This window comes from Carassius auratus, chromosome 5 (genome assembly GCF_003368295.1).
Source record: "Carassius auratus strain Wakin chromosome 5, ASM336829v1, whole genome shotgun sequence".
NCBI classification, from domain to species: Eukaryota; Metazoa; Chordata; class Actinopteri; order Cypriniformes; family Cyprinidae; genus Carassius; species Carassius auratus.
In genome coordinates this window covers 19,467,138-19,482,351 of record NC_039247.1, presented here as the reverse complement: position 1 = coordinate 19,482,351, position 15,214 = coordinate 19,467,138, and the positions used below count along the sequence as shown (strand labels likewise).

At 38.3% G+C, this 15,214-nt stretch overlaps 1 protein-coding gene across 1 annotated transcript; it reads right to left on the bottom strand.

The window, feature by feature from the left end:
• Window positions 1-7,503: 7,503 nt before the first annotated feature.
• On the bottom strand, window positions 7,504-10,547 carry LOC113087772 (early nodulin-75-like). Its single transcript, XM_026255658.1, has 2 exons — window positions 10,493-10,547; window positions 7,504-8,501 (listed from the first exon to the last, which is right to left on the bottom strand). The coding sequence occupies exons 1-2, from the start codon at window positions 10,545-10,547 to the stop codon at window positions 7,504-7,506; spliced, it is 1,053 nt and encodes a 350-aa protein (XP_026111443.1).
• Window positions 10,548-15,214: the final 4,667 nt, after the last annotated feature.

Sequence of the window (15,214 nt, the reverse complement as noted above, 5' to 3'; positions counted from 1 at the left end):
CACTATACAGGCGTGAATACTGAATGTTTAAAGTTATATGAATTACTTACATGTACTTCATAGACATCCTTAATCTCTAATCATTAAACTCCATTCTACTCTCTGTTGTTCTTTTGTCTGTGTTTCTTTTTCTGGACACAAACTCTATTCACACGTTGTGTGGTATCGGCTTTTGGTAGAGCATTTTTATAGGTACAGGACTACAGGAGCCCAGTATCGGTGCATCCCTATTTGGTCACTGGTGTTTCCTTGGTGGTTTCTAGGGCATTGCAAGGTGGTTGATAGGGTGTTCTGGGTGGATGTCAAACTGTCCCAAGTCAAAGAGTCAGATCTCTATAATCTGATCTCTATAAGGCACAAGATTATTTGGCCTATTTTACTGCCTTTACGTCAAAATTCATGAATCCAATTGTTTGGGTGATTTCTATATATTGTTTGTAAGTTTTACTCTCTGCTAGTCAAAAACCATTAATCCAGTTACTTTTAAAAGTTAACAAGCCACACAGTCCGAGCTATCATTCATGTAGCACAAATGGCACAGGATGAGTTAGCATTGTCACAAATTTGATGATCTGAGTAATGATCCAGAAAAAGTGACTTAAAATAAAAACATTAATAGTATGCATTTATTGCTTGTTTATTGTATTTTAAAAAAGTATAATTTTCCAGGATTACTGTACAATATTTTGAATCCCAGATGTTTGTTGTTTAAAATGGAAATATTATTTTATAGATTAAAATATTCATTAATAGATCAAAACAAATATTTGTATTCTCATATTAATTAAAAGCAAAAACTAAGACTAAACTGTATTTCAAATCAAAAACTAAAACTTCATTTACTATAATTTAGTAAAGAAAATACTATTTCCTGTCTGGAATAGAAAGTGTGAGTGAAGACTGAAAAAAGTCTATGTCTTCACTCCTACTCTGTTTGGCATGATCCAGAAATGCAGAGATTAACCCTGCAGATGAGGAGCAGCTTCCCAAGTAGCTCCTGGCTTAGCTTTGGGTTACACATAATTGTTCCTAATAGCTCTGCATGAGTCTGTTGTTATGTAGGGCAGCAAAGGAGTGAGTGACAAGCGTGCGATGCAGGATTCTGAATCCTCCATGCTGTGCAGGCATGAAGACAAAGACAGCTGAGGCTCCGGCCCAGCAATATTGGTGAAATCATAAGAACACAAAAGCATGAAATTTTCATCTCGCTCCAAGGATCCAAGAGGCAAGCCTTCTGTTGTATCTCACGTCTTTCAGATGGGGATGAAAGATTTGCCCTTTACTACAGGTGTGCGATGGTCTCATAGTGACATTAATCAGTAATCCCTGTTATAAATGTACCTGCATGAGAAGAATATATGGATTCCAAAGACTACCCGATTACTGTAATTTCATTTAAGCTTGATGGTCTCACATTAGGCTGTGGCAGGATTTCAGCTGAGCTTATACGGTTTTTGTTCTCAAATCAGGCGATATTGTTGGAAAATTGTCCAGTTGGCAGGAAGGTCTTATTTCTGTGGTACATAGGAACCTTATTCAGAACAGAACTTGATAAAAAAAAAAAAAAAAATCTCAGAATTTTCAACCTAAAGATGAATTATAGTGCATACTGCAAGATATGATGCACTTCTCAGGGAAAATGCTGGTGACGACAATGATGAAAAATCTCTGAATGACAGAACGCAACAGACAAGCATTTTCTTTTTGTCCATTTCTGTACAGTGGATTGCATCTCTTAAAACAGTTGGCAGAATAAGATATTATTAATATTGCTGTTCAGACCTGAACCCTTCTTAAAACAATTATAAAACATTCATACATATTAATTGCATAGTAGTAATAATTGATATTATAATTTTATTACATAATTAAGTACTAGTCTAATAAGTCAGTTCAAGTCAGGTTCAGTGTCTTTATGATGTTTCTCACAATCCATACAGTTACTGAAAATCATCCCTTTATCGAGAAAAAAAGGTCAAGTGAAGAGGGGAGAATGACCTTGAGAAGAATCAAACTCAGTCAGTGTTGTTATTGTTAACTAAACATTAACCTATTAAAATTGTTAATTGTAATTTAAATAAAGCTGAAAAAAAAAAAATATTCATTAGATTTTCCCATTAAAACAATTCAACCAAAATTAGAAATGCTACCTTGGCAACTAATTAAAATCATTTTGAGTTGAACTACTAAAATAAAAATACATTAAAGCTAAAGAAAAATATAATTGAAGGAGCCCAATTTATAAATGTCAAAAAATAATCTATGTGTGTAGTAGTGTTCATTAAATACGTTATTTATTTAATATGGAAGTATAAATAAAAATAAATAATTAATATATATATATATATATATATATATATATATATATATATATATATATATATATATATATATATATATTTTTTTTTTTTTTTTTTTTTTTTTTTTAAATATATATTTTATATATATATTTAATAATTTTTTTTTTTTTTTTTTTTGATGTTGAACAGCTTAACAAGATTATTACTTCACAAATTTGCAATGGAGCATGTATTTATAAATATCCTGGCATGTTCTGAGGGTGATTAAGGTGACAGATCGTGTTCAGTGATGCTTATAAGAGAATAAATGCAACCTGATTTGAGAATACAAAAGCAGATGCTTTTAATTCTTAAAGATAAGAATGACCTTTCAGAAAATGAACTAGCTTAAGGAGTTGGGCTGTGTTGGTATAATCAGATTTGAGAAAGCATTTCATTGGTGCTCTTGAAGAGTCAAAAGCTTACAGTAATCCGTAAAGTGCAAACAAGTCTTACAGTAAGTGCCAGTAAGCAGCTAAAGGGTATCCTAAATACAGTCTGCTGAGGGCATGCTGTCAAATCAGGCACTGAGAGTGTCACACTGTGTAATTGCATTACATGTCCACTAGAGAGTAGAGTAGGTTACTCATCTATGCCAAAACCAAATTGTACTATAGGATAGATACTTGTACTGCCTGAGAGGTTTTTTAATTGGTTTGTTTAGTGATTTCAGTACTTTTGTTAATGGCCTGACCTTAACCCTTGGGGTCTGGGGTCTCGAGAAGTTTTGACATGCCCTGACATTTGTGCTTTTTTCAGTATCTTAAAAACATGGCTACTAATGGTCTGATTCCACTGTAAAACTGTGCAACAATAATAAGTTGGCAACATGTACATGTTTGTGTTCTTGAGAAAATAAAAAAAGGTTTATGCGTGGTTGGCGAGAAAGAGAGTTTTTGCTATAAAATAATGTGAAAATCATCCCACTCATCAACAAAAGATATATTGATTTAACTGTTGCAAGACATGTTTTGTGTTAGAAAGATAATGGTCATTAATATTTAGTGATTCAAAACATTATTATTTGACACATCATTTCAGTATCAGAGTCAGTAGGAGCTTTATTACCAAATATGTTTACACACACAAGGAATATGACAAGAGCTTCCAGTGCAGAAGAAAATAGACAGTGCAAACTATTGTGATTATTTAGTGCATAGGGCAGACATGCATAGAATTACACAGTAAATATGAAATAACATAATATTTGAAAAACAGAAAAAAGCTATGCACTATATACAGAAATAGAAATTAAATAGAATTAGAATAATAAAATATAATAGATTTTATAAGAATAGAAATAGAAATATAATTTATTCTGGACTCTGAATAATACATATCTCCAGTATGTCCCACTGTGCAGTTGATAATGTTGACCAGCAGATGGACAGTGACCTCTATTAAGATATTATGATGCACAAATGAAAATATGACAAAGATTTATTCCAAGAATATTCCCAAGAATTACAGTAGTCCCATTTTAACATATTGTTCCTCCCTGTATCTGTTGCCTATGAAAGGTGAATGTCTTTCCAAGAATTTCTAAAAGTCTTTGCTTGTGTTAATCAGAAGATAAAAGGTCATACAGTACATCTGGTAGATGACATGAGGCACTTTTCATTTTTGGATGGAATATCTCCTTAATCAGTTAACTATAGTTAAGTTATTCAAGTGCAAGAGCTTCAACTGCAGTTTTCTATTTGATCATTTTGAGTTACTTACCCTTTTGATTTATTTATTTTATCTTTATTTATTTTCTTAATCCAAAGAAGTTCCAGTAACATAGATATTTTATATAGGACTCCAGGCTAGATTCCAAGGATAACTGGAAAAAGCACTGTCGAAAGGTGCGTCCAGAATCACCCACTGTGTCTGAGGCCTCAGGTGAATTTGTGGTCTTGTGGACTTAGAATGGCTGTCGTGTGGTTGTCCATTAAGAACATAGAGCATGCCACTGGTCATTGAATGTTTCAGAAGGGTGCCCATGAGCTCACTGAGTAGGTATTACATTTGAATGGAATATTTTTTGTGACTGTTAAAAGTATATTCTATGTAGCATGGCTGTTTAGTATCAGTATCTGGATGTACTACATCAACCATGTTGGCTTTGTCATGTGACATAAATAATTGTCACACTGCCATTCACAACTGCTTGGTTTACTATAATGAATTTTCAAAGATGAATATTCAGCAGTCATACAGTAACTCTGGTCTTAAGTGTCACATGATCCTTCAGAAATCATGCTAATATGCCGATTTGGTGCTCTATTGAAATTACTTATTATTATGAATGTTGAAAATGGCTGTGCTGTTTATTATTATTTTTGTGGAAACTATTATATTTAAAGGGGGGGGGGGTGCTATTTCATGCATACTGAGTTTTTTACACTGTTAAAGAGTTGGATTCCCATGCTTAACATGGACAAAGTTTCAAAAATTAAGTTATACGTTTGAAGGAGTATTTTTGTTCCCAAAATACTCCTTCCGGTTTGTCACAAGTTTCGGAAAGTTTTTTTCGAGTATGGCTCTGTGTGACGTTAGATGGAGCGGAATTTCCTTATATGGGTCCTGAGGGGCACGTCTGTCGGAAGAGCGCGCGCTCCCGTATAGCGAGGCTGAGCACAGACATTTCACTGATCAGAGCGAGAGTGTCGCGAAAAGTCACAAAAGAAGTGTGTTTTTGGTTGCCAGGGCAAGACGACCCTGCACAGATTACCAAAAAAACAGCATTAAGGGACCAGTGGATGGAGTTTATTTTTACAGAGCATCACGGAGTTGTGCAAGTGTTTGTGTTTGTTCCCTGCATTTCGAAGATGCTTGTTTTACAAACAAGGCCCAGTTTGACGCCGGATTTGCATATCGTTTATTTCTTAAGGATAATGCAGTCCCAACGAAAAAGGGTCACGATCGTGTGTTGGAACCGCAGGCGGTGAGTAAAACTGCTTAAAATATCTCTGCCTCCTTGTTAGTGCGTCCCCTCCCATGCCGAGACCCAGGTTCGAGCCCCGCTCGGAGCGAGTCGTTGCTGCTGCTGCTCTCGTTCAGTTTCAGCCTCTGGATCTGATTCTGGATCATAAATAAACGGCTGAATCTGACTGTTAGCCATGATTTGTTTTGGATGATGGTTTTTCCCTCACGATAATGTCACAGCTTCCAAACGCTCTCAACTCAAAAGCCTACTCGCGCTCGTGATTCTTTAGCTCCGCCCACACGTCACGCCTCCAGTCGGTCGTATTTTTCCGGGACAAATCGGTACAGACTATCTTTCTCTTATGAATATAATAAAACTAAAGACTTTTTGGAGTTATGAAAGATGCAGTACTACTCTATAGGTACTCAAGATTAACAGGAGATTGAGTGAAAACGAGCATTTCACCCCTCCCCCCCTTTAAGGATTTTTGTTTAAATGCATTAATTTATTGTCTATGAATAGAAAGGATTTACTTGTAATATAGAAATCTTTTGTAACAATGTAAAAGTCTTCACTGATCAATTTAATGTATCCTTACTGAATAAAAGCAGCAATTAAAAGAAATATATATATATTGCCCAAACATTTGATTAGTACATACCATGATAGATAAAGGGTACCCAAATGTCCTTTTAAGAAAACCATAGTATCATTTTAAATGGTTTTCTACTGTGTCCATCACCTTAGTTGTAAAGTGCCATGATGTTGTTGTGTTGTTTTGTTTTCTGTTTTTTTTTTTTTTTTTTTTGTAAGTGTAATTTATAGAGATTATGAAGCTGTTGGGCTCTGCTTCATACTTTAATATGTAGCAGATAAATATTATAACATTATATCAAAGCTTGAGATGCATATTGCAAAAGCAACCACATCCAGAAAATAAATAAATAAAATAAAGTAAAAACACTGACCTACAGATGTTGAAACAAATTGTGTTATAATAGTCTCTGGTCTCCCATACAGAATAGAAGTACAAGAATACCTTAAATAAATAGATTTCTTTCCCACTGTGCTCTGCAATTAAATGTATAAATTTCTACTCCGCTTTTTTATTCACGCTAGACTAAATCTCAACCCTGGTGGTCAGTGGTTTGTGCCATTTTAGCAAATGAATATGAAGGCCAAAAAATGAGCTCTCACCCTCTGTGCCTCAAACACTATTATTTTTATGTTGGTGCAGCGTGTATTGATTTAAAGCAATCAATAGAAAGCCCAAGCTTAGCATAGAGAAAGGCAGCTGATCTCTTGTGGTGGACTAAAATAACTGCTGCTCATAATGAGAAGCTTTAAAAGTCCAGTATGTTCCATTTCAGAGCAGACAAAACTACATTCTGACAGTTTAGAATTTAAAATGACATTTTTTGCAAGACAAGACTGATATTAATTTATCACTTATGAAAAGCCACTTTTTGCACATTGCATATAAACTATCTTTAGAGTTCAGGGTGCTAATTGCTGTCGGCGCTTACAGTCTTGTAGCAGCACTGAAAATCAATATCAGTCACAGACAGAAAGCGAATAAGAAAAAACAAAGAGAGAGAGAGAGAGAGAGAGATGGGGTGTGTGTGTGTGTGTGTGTGAGAGAGAGAGAGAGAGAGAGAGAGAGAGAAAGAAATTAATTGAGAATAAGGTTAAAAAATACTGAAAATGTATTACCTATTGGGTCTTTACACATTTAGCTCAATTATACCATGTCACCTTCACCTGATACACTCAACAAGGTAAATACAGTCCCATTACCATCAGCTCTGTCCTGCATTTAAATGGCTCAGAGACCACACTGCAAAAGTTATTTTAAATCAGTATTTCCATCATGCTTTCCTATGTTAACCTGTTTGTGCCTCAGAATAAAATAAAAAAGGTAATTGCATTTTTTCCCTCACAAATCTGAGTTATCATCTAACAATTCTTACTATTTTTTTTATATCTCACAATAGTTTTTTAATGGGTTGCCATGAAATTAAATTAATTAAATTGAACTATTTCTTACAATAAATTTGTGATACTTATATCTTGCCTTTTTTCTCTGAACTGTGAATATTAAGGGAAATGTGTCATTTGGAGGGGTAAGGAGGAAATCAAGTGCAGACAGGATGTACTAAACACAGGATTTATTACACAAAAAGGGGAAAACAAAACCCACGAGGGGGAAAACAATGACTAGGGCAGATACGAAATTACTTAATACGAAATTACTTAAGACTCATGGATTGGAGTAGACTCATGGACTGGAGCAGACTCATGGATTGGAGTAGACTCATGGACTGGAGCAGACTCATGGATTGGAGCAGACTCATGGACTGGAGCAGACTCATGGATTGGAGCAGACTCATGGACTGGAGCAGACTCATGGATTGGAGCAGACTCATGGATTGGAGCAGACTCATGGACTGGAACAGACTCATGGATTGGAGCAGACTCATGGACTGGAGCAGACTCATGGATTGGAGCAGACTCATGGATTGGAGCAGACTCATGGACTGGAACAGACTCATGGATTGGAGCAGACTCATGGACTGGAGCAGACTCATGGATTGGAGCAGACTCATGGACTGGAGCAGACTCATGGATTGGAGCAGACTCATGGACTGGAGCAGACTCATGGATTGGAGCAGACTCATGGACTGGAGCAGACTCATGGACTGGAGCAGACTCATGGATTGGAGCAGACTCATGGATTGGAGCAGACTCATGGACTGGAACAGACTCATGGATTGGAGCAGACTCATGGATTGGAGCAGACTCATGGACTGGAGCAGACTCATGGATTGGAGCAGCCTCATGGACCGGAGCAGACTCATGGATTGGAGCAGACTCATGGACCGGAGCAGACTCATGGATTGGAGCAGACTCATGGACTGGAGCAGACTCATGGATTGGAGCAGACTCATGGACTGGAGCAGACTCATGGATTGGAGCAGACTCATGGACTGGAGCAGACTCATGGATTGGAGCAGACTCATGGAAGAGAGTAGGCTCTGGAGCAGACTCATGGACTAAAGCAGACTCATGTACTGGAGCGGACTCATGGAATGGAGTAGTTTCATGGCCTGGAGCAGACTCTGGAGTGGACTCATGGACTGGAGTAGGCTCTGGAGAAGGCTCATGGACTGGAGTAAGCTCTGGAGAAGGCTCATGGACTGGAGCAGACTGATGGATTGGAGCGGACTCATGGACTGGAGCAGACACATGGACTGGAGTAGTGGAGCAGAAATGATCAGTAGCACTGTTAGCATCAAGAGATGCTAACTATTTAGGTGGATGAAGTAAAGACGAAACCATTGCAGATAGCCGGGAGTGTGAGAGTGAGCGTTGGTTATGTTGAAAGAGGACATGTGGAGGGGTATGAGTTGTGTCAGGAACCATGTTGACGTTAAGTGAGAAGGAAGTTATCTGAAGTGTGCCGTGGAATAACCAGTACATGATCAGTGGAGCAGTGTCATGTGTAAATAAGGTCCAGTTGGTTGCCTGATTTGTGAGTGGCCGTAGTTAACACTCTCTTGAGATCAAAAGAGGCAAGCAGAGTGTGGAAGTCTGCAGCCTAAAGTTTATCTAGGTGGATGTTGAAGTCTCCAAGCATAACTAGGGGATTACCATATGCAGGAAAGGTTGAGAGTAGCACATCTAATTCATCCAAGAAGTTACCTTGTGGACCTGTGCGTCGATATCTACAAAACTGATTTTAAACGGGTGGGTAATAGTGACTAAATGTGATTCAAAGGAGCTGTTAATACCCAGAGAAGGTAAAGGAATACATTACTAATCATAAGAGATAAGCAGACCAGTACCTCCACCTCTTCCAGTCAGATAGGGGGAGTGGGAAAAATAGAAATTATTGGAGAGTGTTGCAGGAGTAGCAGTGTCCTCTGGATAAAACCACATTTCTTTTAGGGTCATGAGGTTTAGTCGTGAATGACTAGAAATAGAGGTAATGAAATCTGCTTTGTTTACTGCAGACTGACAATTCCTGAGACCAATAGAATAGTAGTTTATAATATATATAATAGTATATAATAGTAGTGTATTAGCAGACATAGGAAAAATGTGCATGTTTTTAGGATTGCACTGCCTATAGTGTGTGATATGTGGTCTGTTATTAGTAGAAATAGTAGGGATGTGGAAACACATAGTAAGAGTTGGTCATAAAAACGGAAACAGAGCTGAAGCAAGGTGAAGAAAAGAGGACGAATCAAAATTTATACTTATGTCCATTGCCGATGTCCCTGTCTGGTGGAGTTACACTGTAGAGTCGATGGTCTTTACACTCTTCATTCTTCATACAAGGGCTGTCGTGACCACTGCTGCGGTATACTAACCTTTTTTATACCAATTTGACAAAACAGAAACTGAATTCAGCTGAACTCACTTTACTGTTTATCACAACAAAGGGTTAAGCAAGTGCACAACACTGACAAGGTATGCAATACAGTACGAGACCAAAAGCATCTTCAGCACATCCAAAAACAGTAAACACATGTTTCCTAGCAATGACAACTGCGCTAAACACTAATGAGACAAGAAATGTATATACTTATGAACTGCTTTTAGTTTCTGCTGATTGACTGCTTCTCTCAAAGAGTATTTCTCTCAAAGAGTGATATGGTTTCCGGCAGCCATATCACCCTGGAGCCCAAGACAAGTTTCCCACTGAAGCTAAGCAGGGCTGAGCCTGGTCAATACCTGGATGGGAGACCTCCTGTGAAAACTAGGTTGCTTCTGGAAGAGATGCTAGTGAGGCCAGCAGGGGATGCTCACCCTGTGGCCTGTTTGGGTCCTAGCGCCCCAGTGTAGTGATGGGGACACTATACTGTCAACAAGCACTGTCCTTCGGATGAGAGGATTGCTCAAGACAGTTTGTTGGCCAAACGGTTGAGCAGGCCTGGAATGTGAACAGCACAAAGTGACCTCAGAACCTTCTGACTCCAAAGGAGGAGGTGGCAGGTGAGTTGCAACATGCGACGGGACCGCAGACCTCCTTGTCAGTTGATGTACACTACAGTCACTGTTTTGTCCAATTCGGACCAGCACATGCTTTCCTCGTAAGTGACCTTTGAGATGGTTCAAGGCCAGGCACACTGCTAACAACTCTAAGTAATTGTTGTGCCAATGCAGGAGGAGGAAAATCACAGCATGCCTGGAGATCTTTTCTAGGGGCACCCCTTCCCAAAGGAATGTAAGATCTGACCACGGGGTGAGGGTTTGGAGACAGGCTGATGTAACTTGGACCCGGTGAGTGCCATGCTTCCACGCCCACCTTGGGACTCGGCCATGAAATCAGTGCTGGAGTGGTCTCATATGTAACAGGCCGAGCGGTGTAAGTACTGCCGTAAGCCCCAGGAGCCTCTGAAAGAGTTTCAGTGGGACAGCTATCCTGCCCTTCAATGTATTCAAGCAGCCTAGCACCGACCGCGCACATTCCTCTGTGAGGCGTGCTGTCTGTTCAACCAAATCCAACTCCATACCGAGAAAAGAGATCCTCTGCATTGGTAAGAGTTTGCTCTTTTCCCAGTTGACCCGAAGGCCCAACAGGCTGAGGTGTCAGAGCACCAAGTCCCTGCGTTCGCACATCTGATCCCGAGATTATGCTAGAATCCTCTAATCATCTAGATAGTTAAGAATGTGAACACTCTGCTCTCTGAGGGGAACAGGAGCCGCCTCCGCGACTTTTGTAAAGACACAGGGAGACAGGGATAGCCTGAAGGGCAGGACCTTGTACTGATATGCATGTCCTTTTAACACAAACAACAGAAAAGGTCTGTGGTGATGAATTAATGTCTATAAAACCCCGTCCTCATATTGGCTGGAGGGACCGGCTCTATCTCATCCTTCGCAATTAGGCAGCAGTGGGCTCGGCGCCCAGACACGTGAGGCAGCAATCTTGACCATCACCCATTGCCAGGTAAAGACCGCACACAGAAACTCACGGGTCAAACGGCATCCTTATAAGGGTGATCCATCATCTTTACAAAGACGCACCCGTGAAGCTCTTTTAAAGAAATTTGCACTATAGGAAATAGGAAAAACTGAGAGCAGAAGAGTTTGTACAGAGAGAGGAGCAGATCTGATCATCATAAACAACAGAGAGGAATATGTGAGTGAAAGACTGCATTTTATAGTTTTTGGCAGCTTAATGTGAGACGGTCAGATGTACCGTGTCTGTTTATGACCGAAATGTGCAACTGTGTTGTCTGCTCAGGATTTTCTTCAGAACATGTCTGGTGCTGCTGCAGTTTATATTGGTCTGACTGACACTGATGTGGAGGGCAGATGGAAACAGGTTAATGGCAGCAAGCTGACCTCTAGGTGAGAAATCACTGAATTGAACTTATTAGTATTTGATACATAATTCTCACAGTCAGTATCATATCACACAGAAAGCAGTACATCTAACTGTACATCTAATGCTGATCTGTAGTTTCAGCTACTGGGCATCTGGACAGCCAATTGGAGACAACAATGTAGATGAGGACTGTGCTGTGACTGTGGCTGTGCCTTGGCCAGAGTTTGCTGATTTAGTAGGGTGGCATGATGTTGCGTGTAATAGAGCTTTTAAATGGATCTGTGATAAGACGACTTCACAGTTCATACTTCCATATGCAAATGCAAACCTAGCATGTAAATCTAGAACTATCGCTTAAAATCTTTAGAAGAGAAACTCTGCTTGTTGATGTTTTGCTCTTGATTTAATGTGATTCTGTATAACTTAATTAAACTAAATATGGTATTACAATTGATTTCAATACACAAATCTACTCATAAAAAGTAACACACACACACACACACACACACACTTGCATGTGTGGTTTACGGGGACTCTCCAAAGGCTTAATGGTATTTATACTGTACAAACTGTATTTTCTATCGCCCAACACTATCCCTACACCTAAACCTACCCTTCATAGAAAACTACGGGCAATTTTTAAATTACATAAAACAGCGTTTTGGAAGGTTTTTTTTTTTTTTTTTTTTTTTTTTTTTTTTTTTTTTTGTATGCTTTTGTGTTTTTCTCATTTTACCCACGTTATTGTACCCATGTCATTATACACATTTGTGTCCTATCAATCATAAATACCAGTACACACACACACACACACACTACTTACAGTTTAAAGAGTGCACATCTTCATTCATATATATATTACATAGTGTTATCAAGTTGCTCTGTTGCTGATATACCAGATGATATTCGAGTTAATTACTTAAAATGCAACTTAGCATTATTAAAACAAAACAAACAAAAAACAACAACAACCTCCCGAAAAAAGCTTCTGTGTCAGTTTATATTCGAATGTAAAATTTTTATGTGGTTAAATTTACACAGTGGAACTGAATGTAAATAGTAACTAATGTTTCTCTTAGTAAAAGGCATAGCATGTTGGCATAGCATTAATAAAATAAGCAACCTTTTTAGATAGCAAAAAAAAAAAAAGAAGAACTAAAAGATGGAGAACAAATCCTTGTAGAGGTGTTCAGTTTTGTTTTAAATATGTTAAATATGTAAATCTCACCTGAGAAGCCTGTCACACGATTTCAATTGGGCCAGATGTGGGCCAGATCTAGGCCAACACTATGGTGCTGTCTGGGAATACAGAATCTTAATATTTCGTATTATTGCATTGTGTATTACTATAAACGCCATTATTATTTTTGTGACATGCTTTGGTAACCCATGCAGCAACATAAGCCCCTTTCACACTGCCATTCGGGCAAATACAGGGGTAAAGTGTTCCTGTAATTGTTCCCTGGTCGCTAGATTTGGCACTTTCACACTGCCAGTGATGACCCAGTATATGTGCGTGCTTTCACACACAACCCTTGAAGATCCCGTAACGACACGTGACATCAGCGCGTGACGTGTAATGTACGAGTCGACAACGCTTGGCACGTTATACTTTAACTGAAGCAAGCAAACGATCTCGGCGTCAGCGCGGAAAGTGAGGAACTAACTGATCTCTGCTTCATTACAGTTTGCACATATGTTTTCGTCGCAAATGTTGATCTTCCTTAAAAACAGCCTCTAAAAGAGTCGCGCGATAATGTGCGTCATCACTTTGATACGGAATTAGATCTGGCTTTTGTTCACACAGTGCTCGTTCCGGATCGATTACCGCAATGTTACTAGGTCCCCGACCCGGGTTCGATTCGGTAATCAATTCCGGGACGTGGTTGCTTTCATAAAGAAGGCGACCAGGCAATGTTGCGGGAATATTGCGGGTCCGACGTGCAGTGTGAAAGGGGCTATAGTGTTGGCCTCGATCCGGCCCACATCTGGCCCGCATGATGTTGACCGGATCTGGGCCAAAACTGCTTGCTGTCTGAGAATATACACACAAACTATGCCAATAAAGACAATTAAACTGAATAGAAAATCAGACTTAAAACCCACAAATCATGTAACTGTGCAATACAACTTTTTTTTATTTATATGATTTTTACACTCAAGAGAGACAACACCTCTTATACAAAAATGAAAACCTGACCAGTGTAAGAAGCTAATGAATTAATTTCTGACTCTTGGTAAAGTATTTGCTATATAGCAGACATTGCTAAAACATGGCGTTAAAGATGACATTCAGTATACTATCTGTAAGTTACGTGGAGGTGAGTGGTAATGGAGGGAAAGGTAATAGCTGAAATGATTGTGTTTACAGATGAATGGATTTACTATCAATGCAGTTTTTACCTCTTGTCCACTGAGAGGAAAAACTGGGGCAACAGCAGACAAGACTGACAGAAGAGAGGAGCAGATATGACCATCATAAACAACAGAGAGGAAAATGTTTATTTTTTGTGTACATGTGTGGTGTTTTGCTTCTAATTAAAAAGATGCATATGGAATGTGTCTGTTGTCTGTTAATGATATAAAAGAATAATTATTTCACATGCTCAGGAGCTTGTTAAGAAAATGACTGATAAAAGAGAATTCTTGACTAGTCTGACTGAAAAAAGAATGTGTTGATGGCACCAACATGACCTCTGGGTGAGAAATCACTGAACTAATAATATTATTATGTAATAAATGACTCGCACAGTCAGTATCATATCACACAGAAAGCATCACTGAACATTTAATGATGATCTGTTGTTGCAGGTTTTGGGCATTTGACGAGCCCTTTGGACTAACAATAGAGAACAATAGTGTTGTGACGTATTTTGAAAAACGTATTTTGTCTAACTTTTAGGTTAGACGTGATGATGGTTATTAATGGAAAATGAAAAGAGAACTGACCCTCTCCTACGGCCCTAGGAACATCATACACCTTTTACAAAGCTTTCATATTTAATGATTATTGTGTAAAGCAGGGGTGTCCAACCCTACTCCTGCAAGCAATCTTTGCTGCCGATTTTAGCTTCAGTCTTAATTGAACACACCTGAACCTCAAGGTTTATTGGGTTAACTGCAGGAAAATGTGTTGAAATTAAACTCTGCAGGATGGTGGTCGCCCATGAGCAGAAATGAACACCACTGATCTAAAAGAAATACTTATCCTTTATCTGGATAATTAAAATGTTAAAATGTAAATCATTACTTTACTTTCTTTTTTAAGTAACTTTCTCTCTCTCTCTCTCTCTCTCTCTCTCTCTCTCTCTCTCTCTCTTTTGAAATATAAATCCTGTTCACACTTTTTTTTAAAGAGAATGGTGAATCACATTTAAGCTTAAAAAAATATGTCTATATAGAGTTTAAAGCCCAATTAATTATTTCTTAGGGTCTTTTGTAGAGTAATTTTTTCTGTTTATGTCATGACAGATTTTTGTTTTATTGCTATTTTTTAATAAACTAACTTTAATATAATACTACGAGCAGATGTTATTTTTGACCATTCTCTCATTATGTTTAGTATAAGTGGTAAGCTTTAGCCCAAATGTTACTGAAAAAAGTTCCTTTAAAAAGTCGACCTCCTTA

Bases quoted from the DNA above. Each gene is read 5' to 3' on its own strand.
- LOC113087772 (XM_026255658.1), bottom strand. From the start codon at position 10,547: ATGGCACTCACCGGGTCCAAGTTACATCAGCCTGTCTCCAAACCCTCA. The intron at 8,502-10,492 runs GTCAGATCTTAC...CCACTACTCCAG, and splicing joins CTCCAAACCCTCACCCCGTG to TCCATGTGTCTGCTCCAGTC.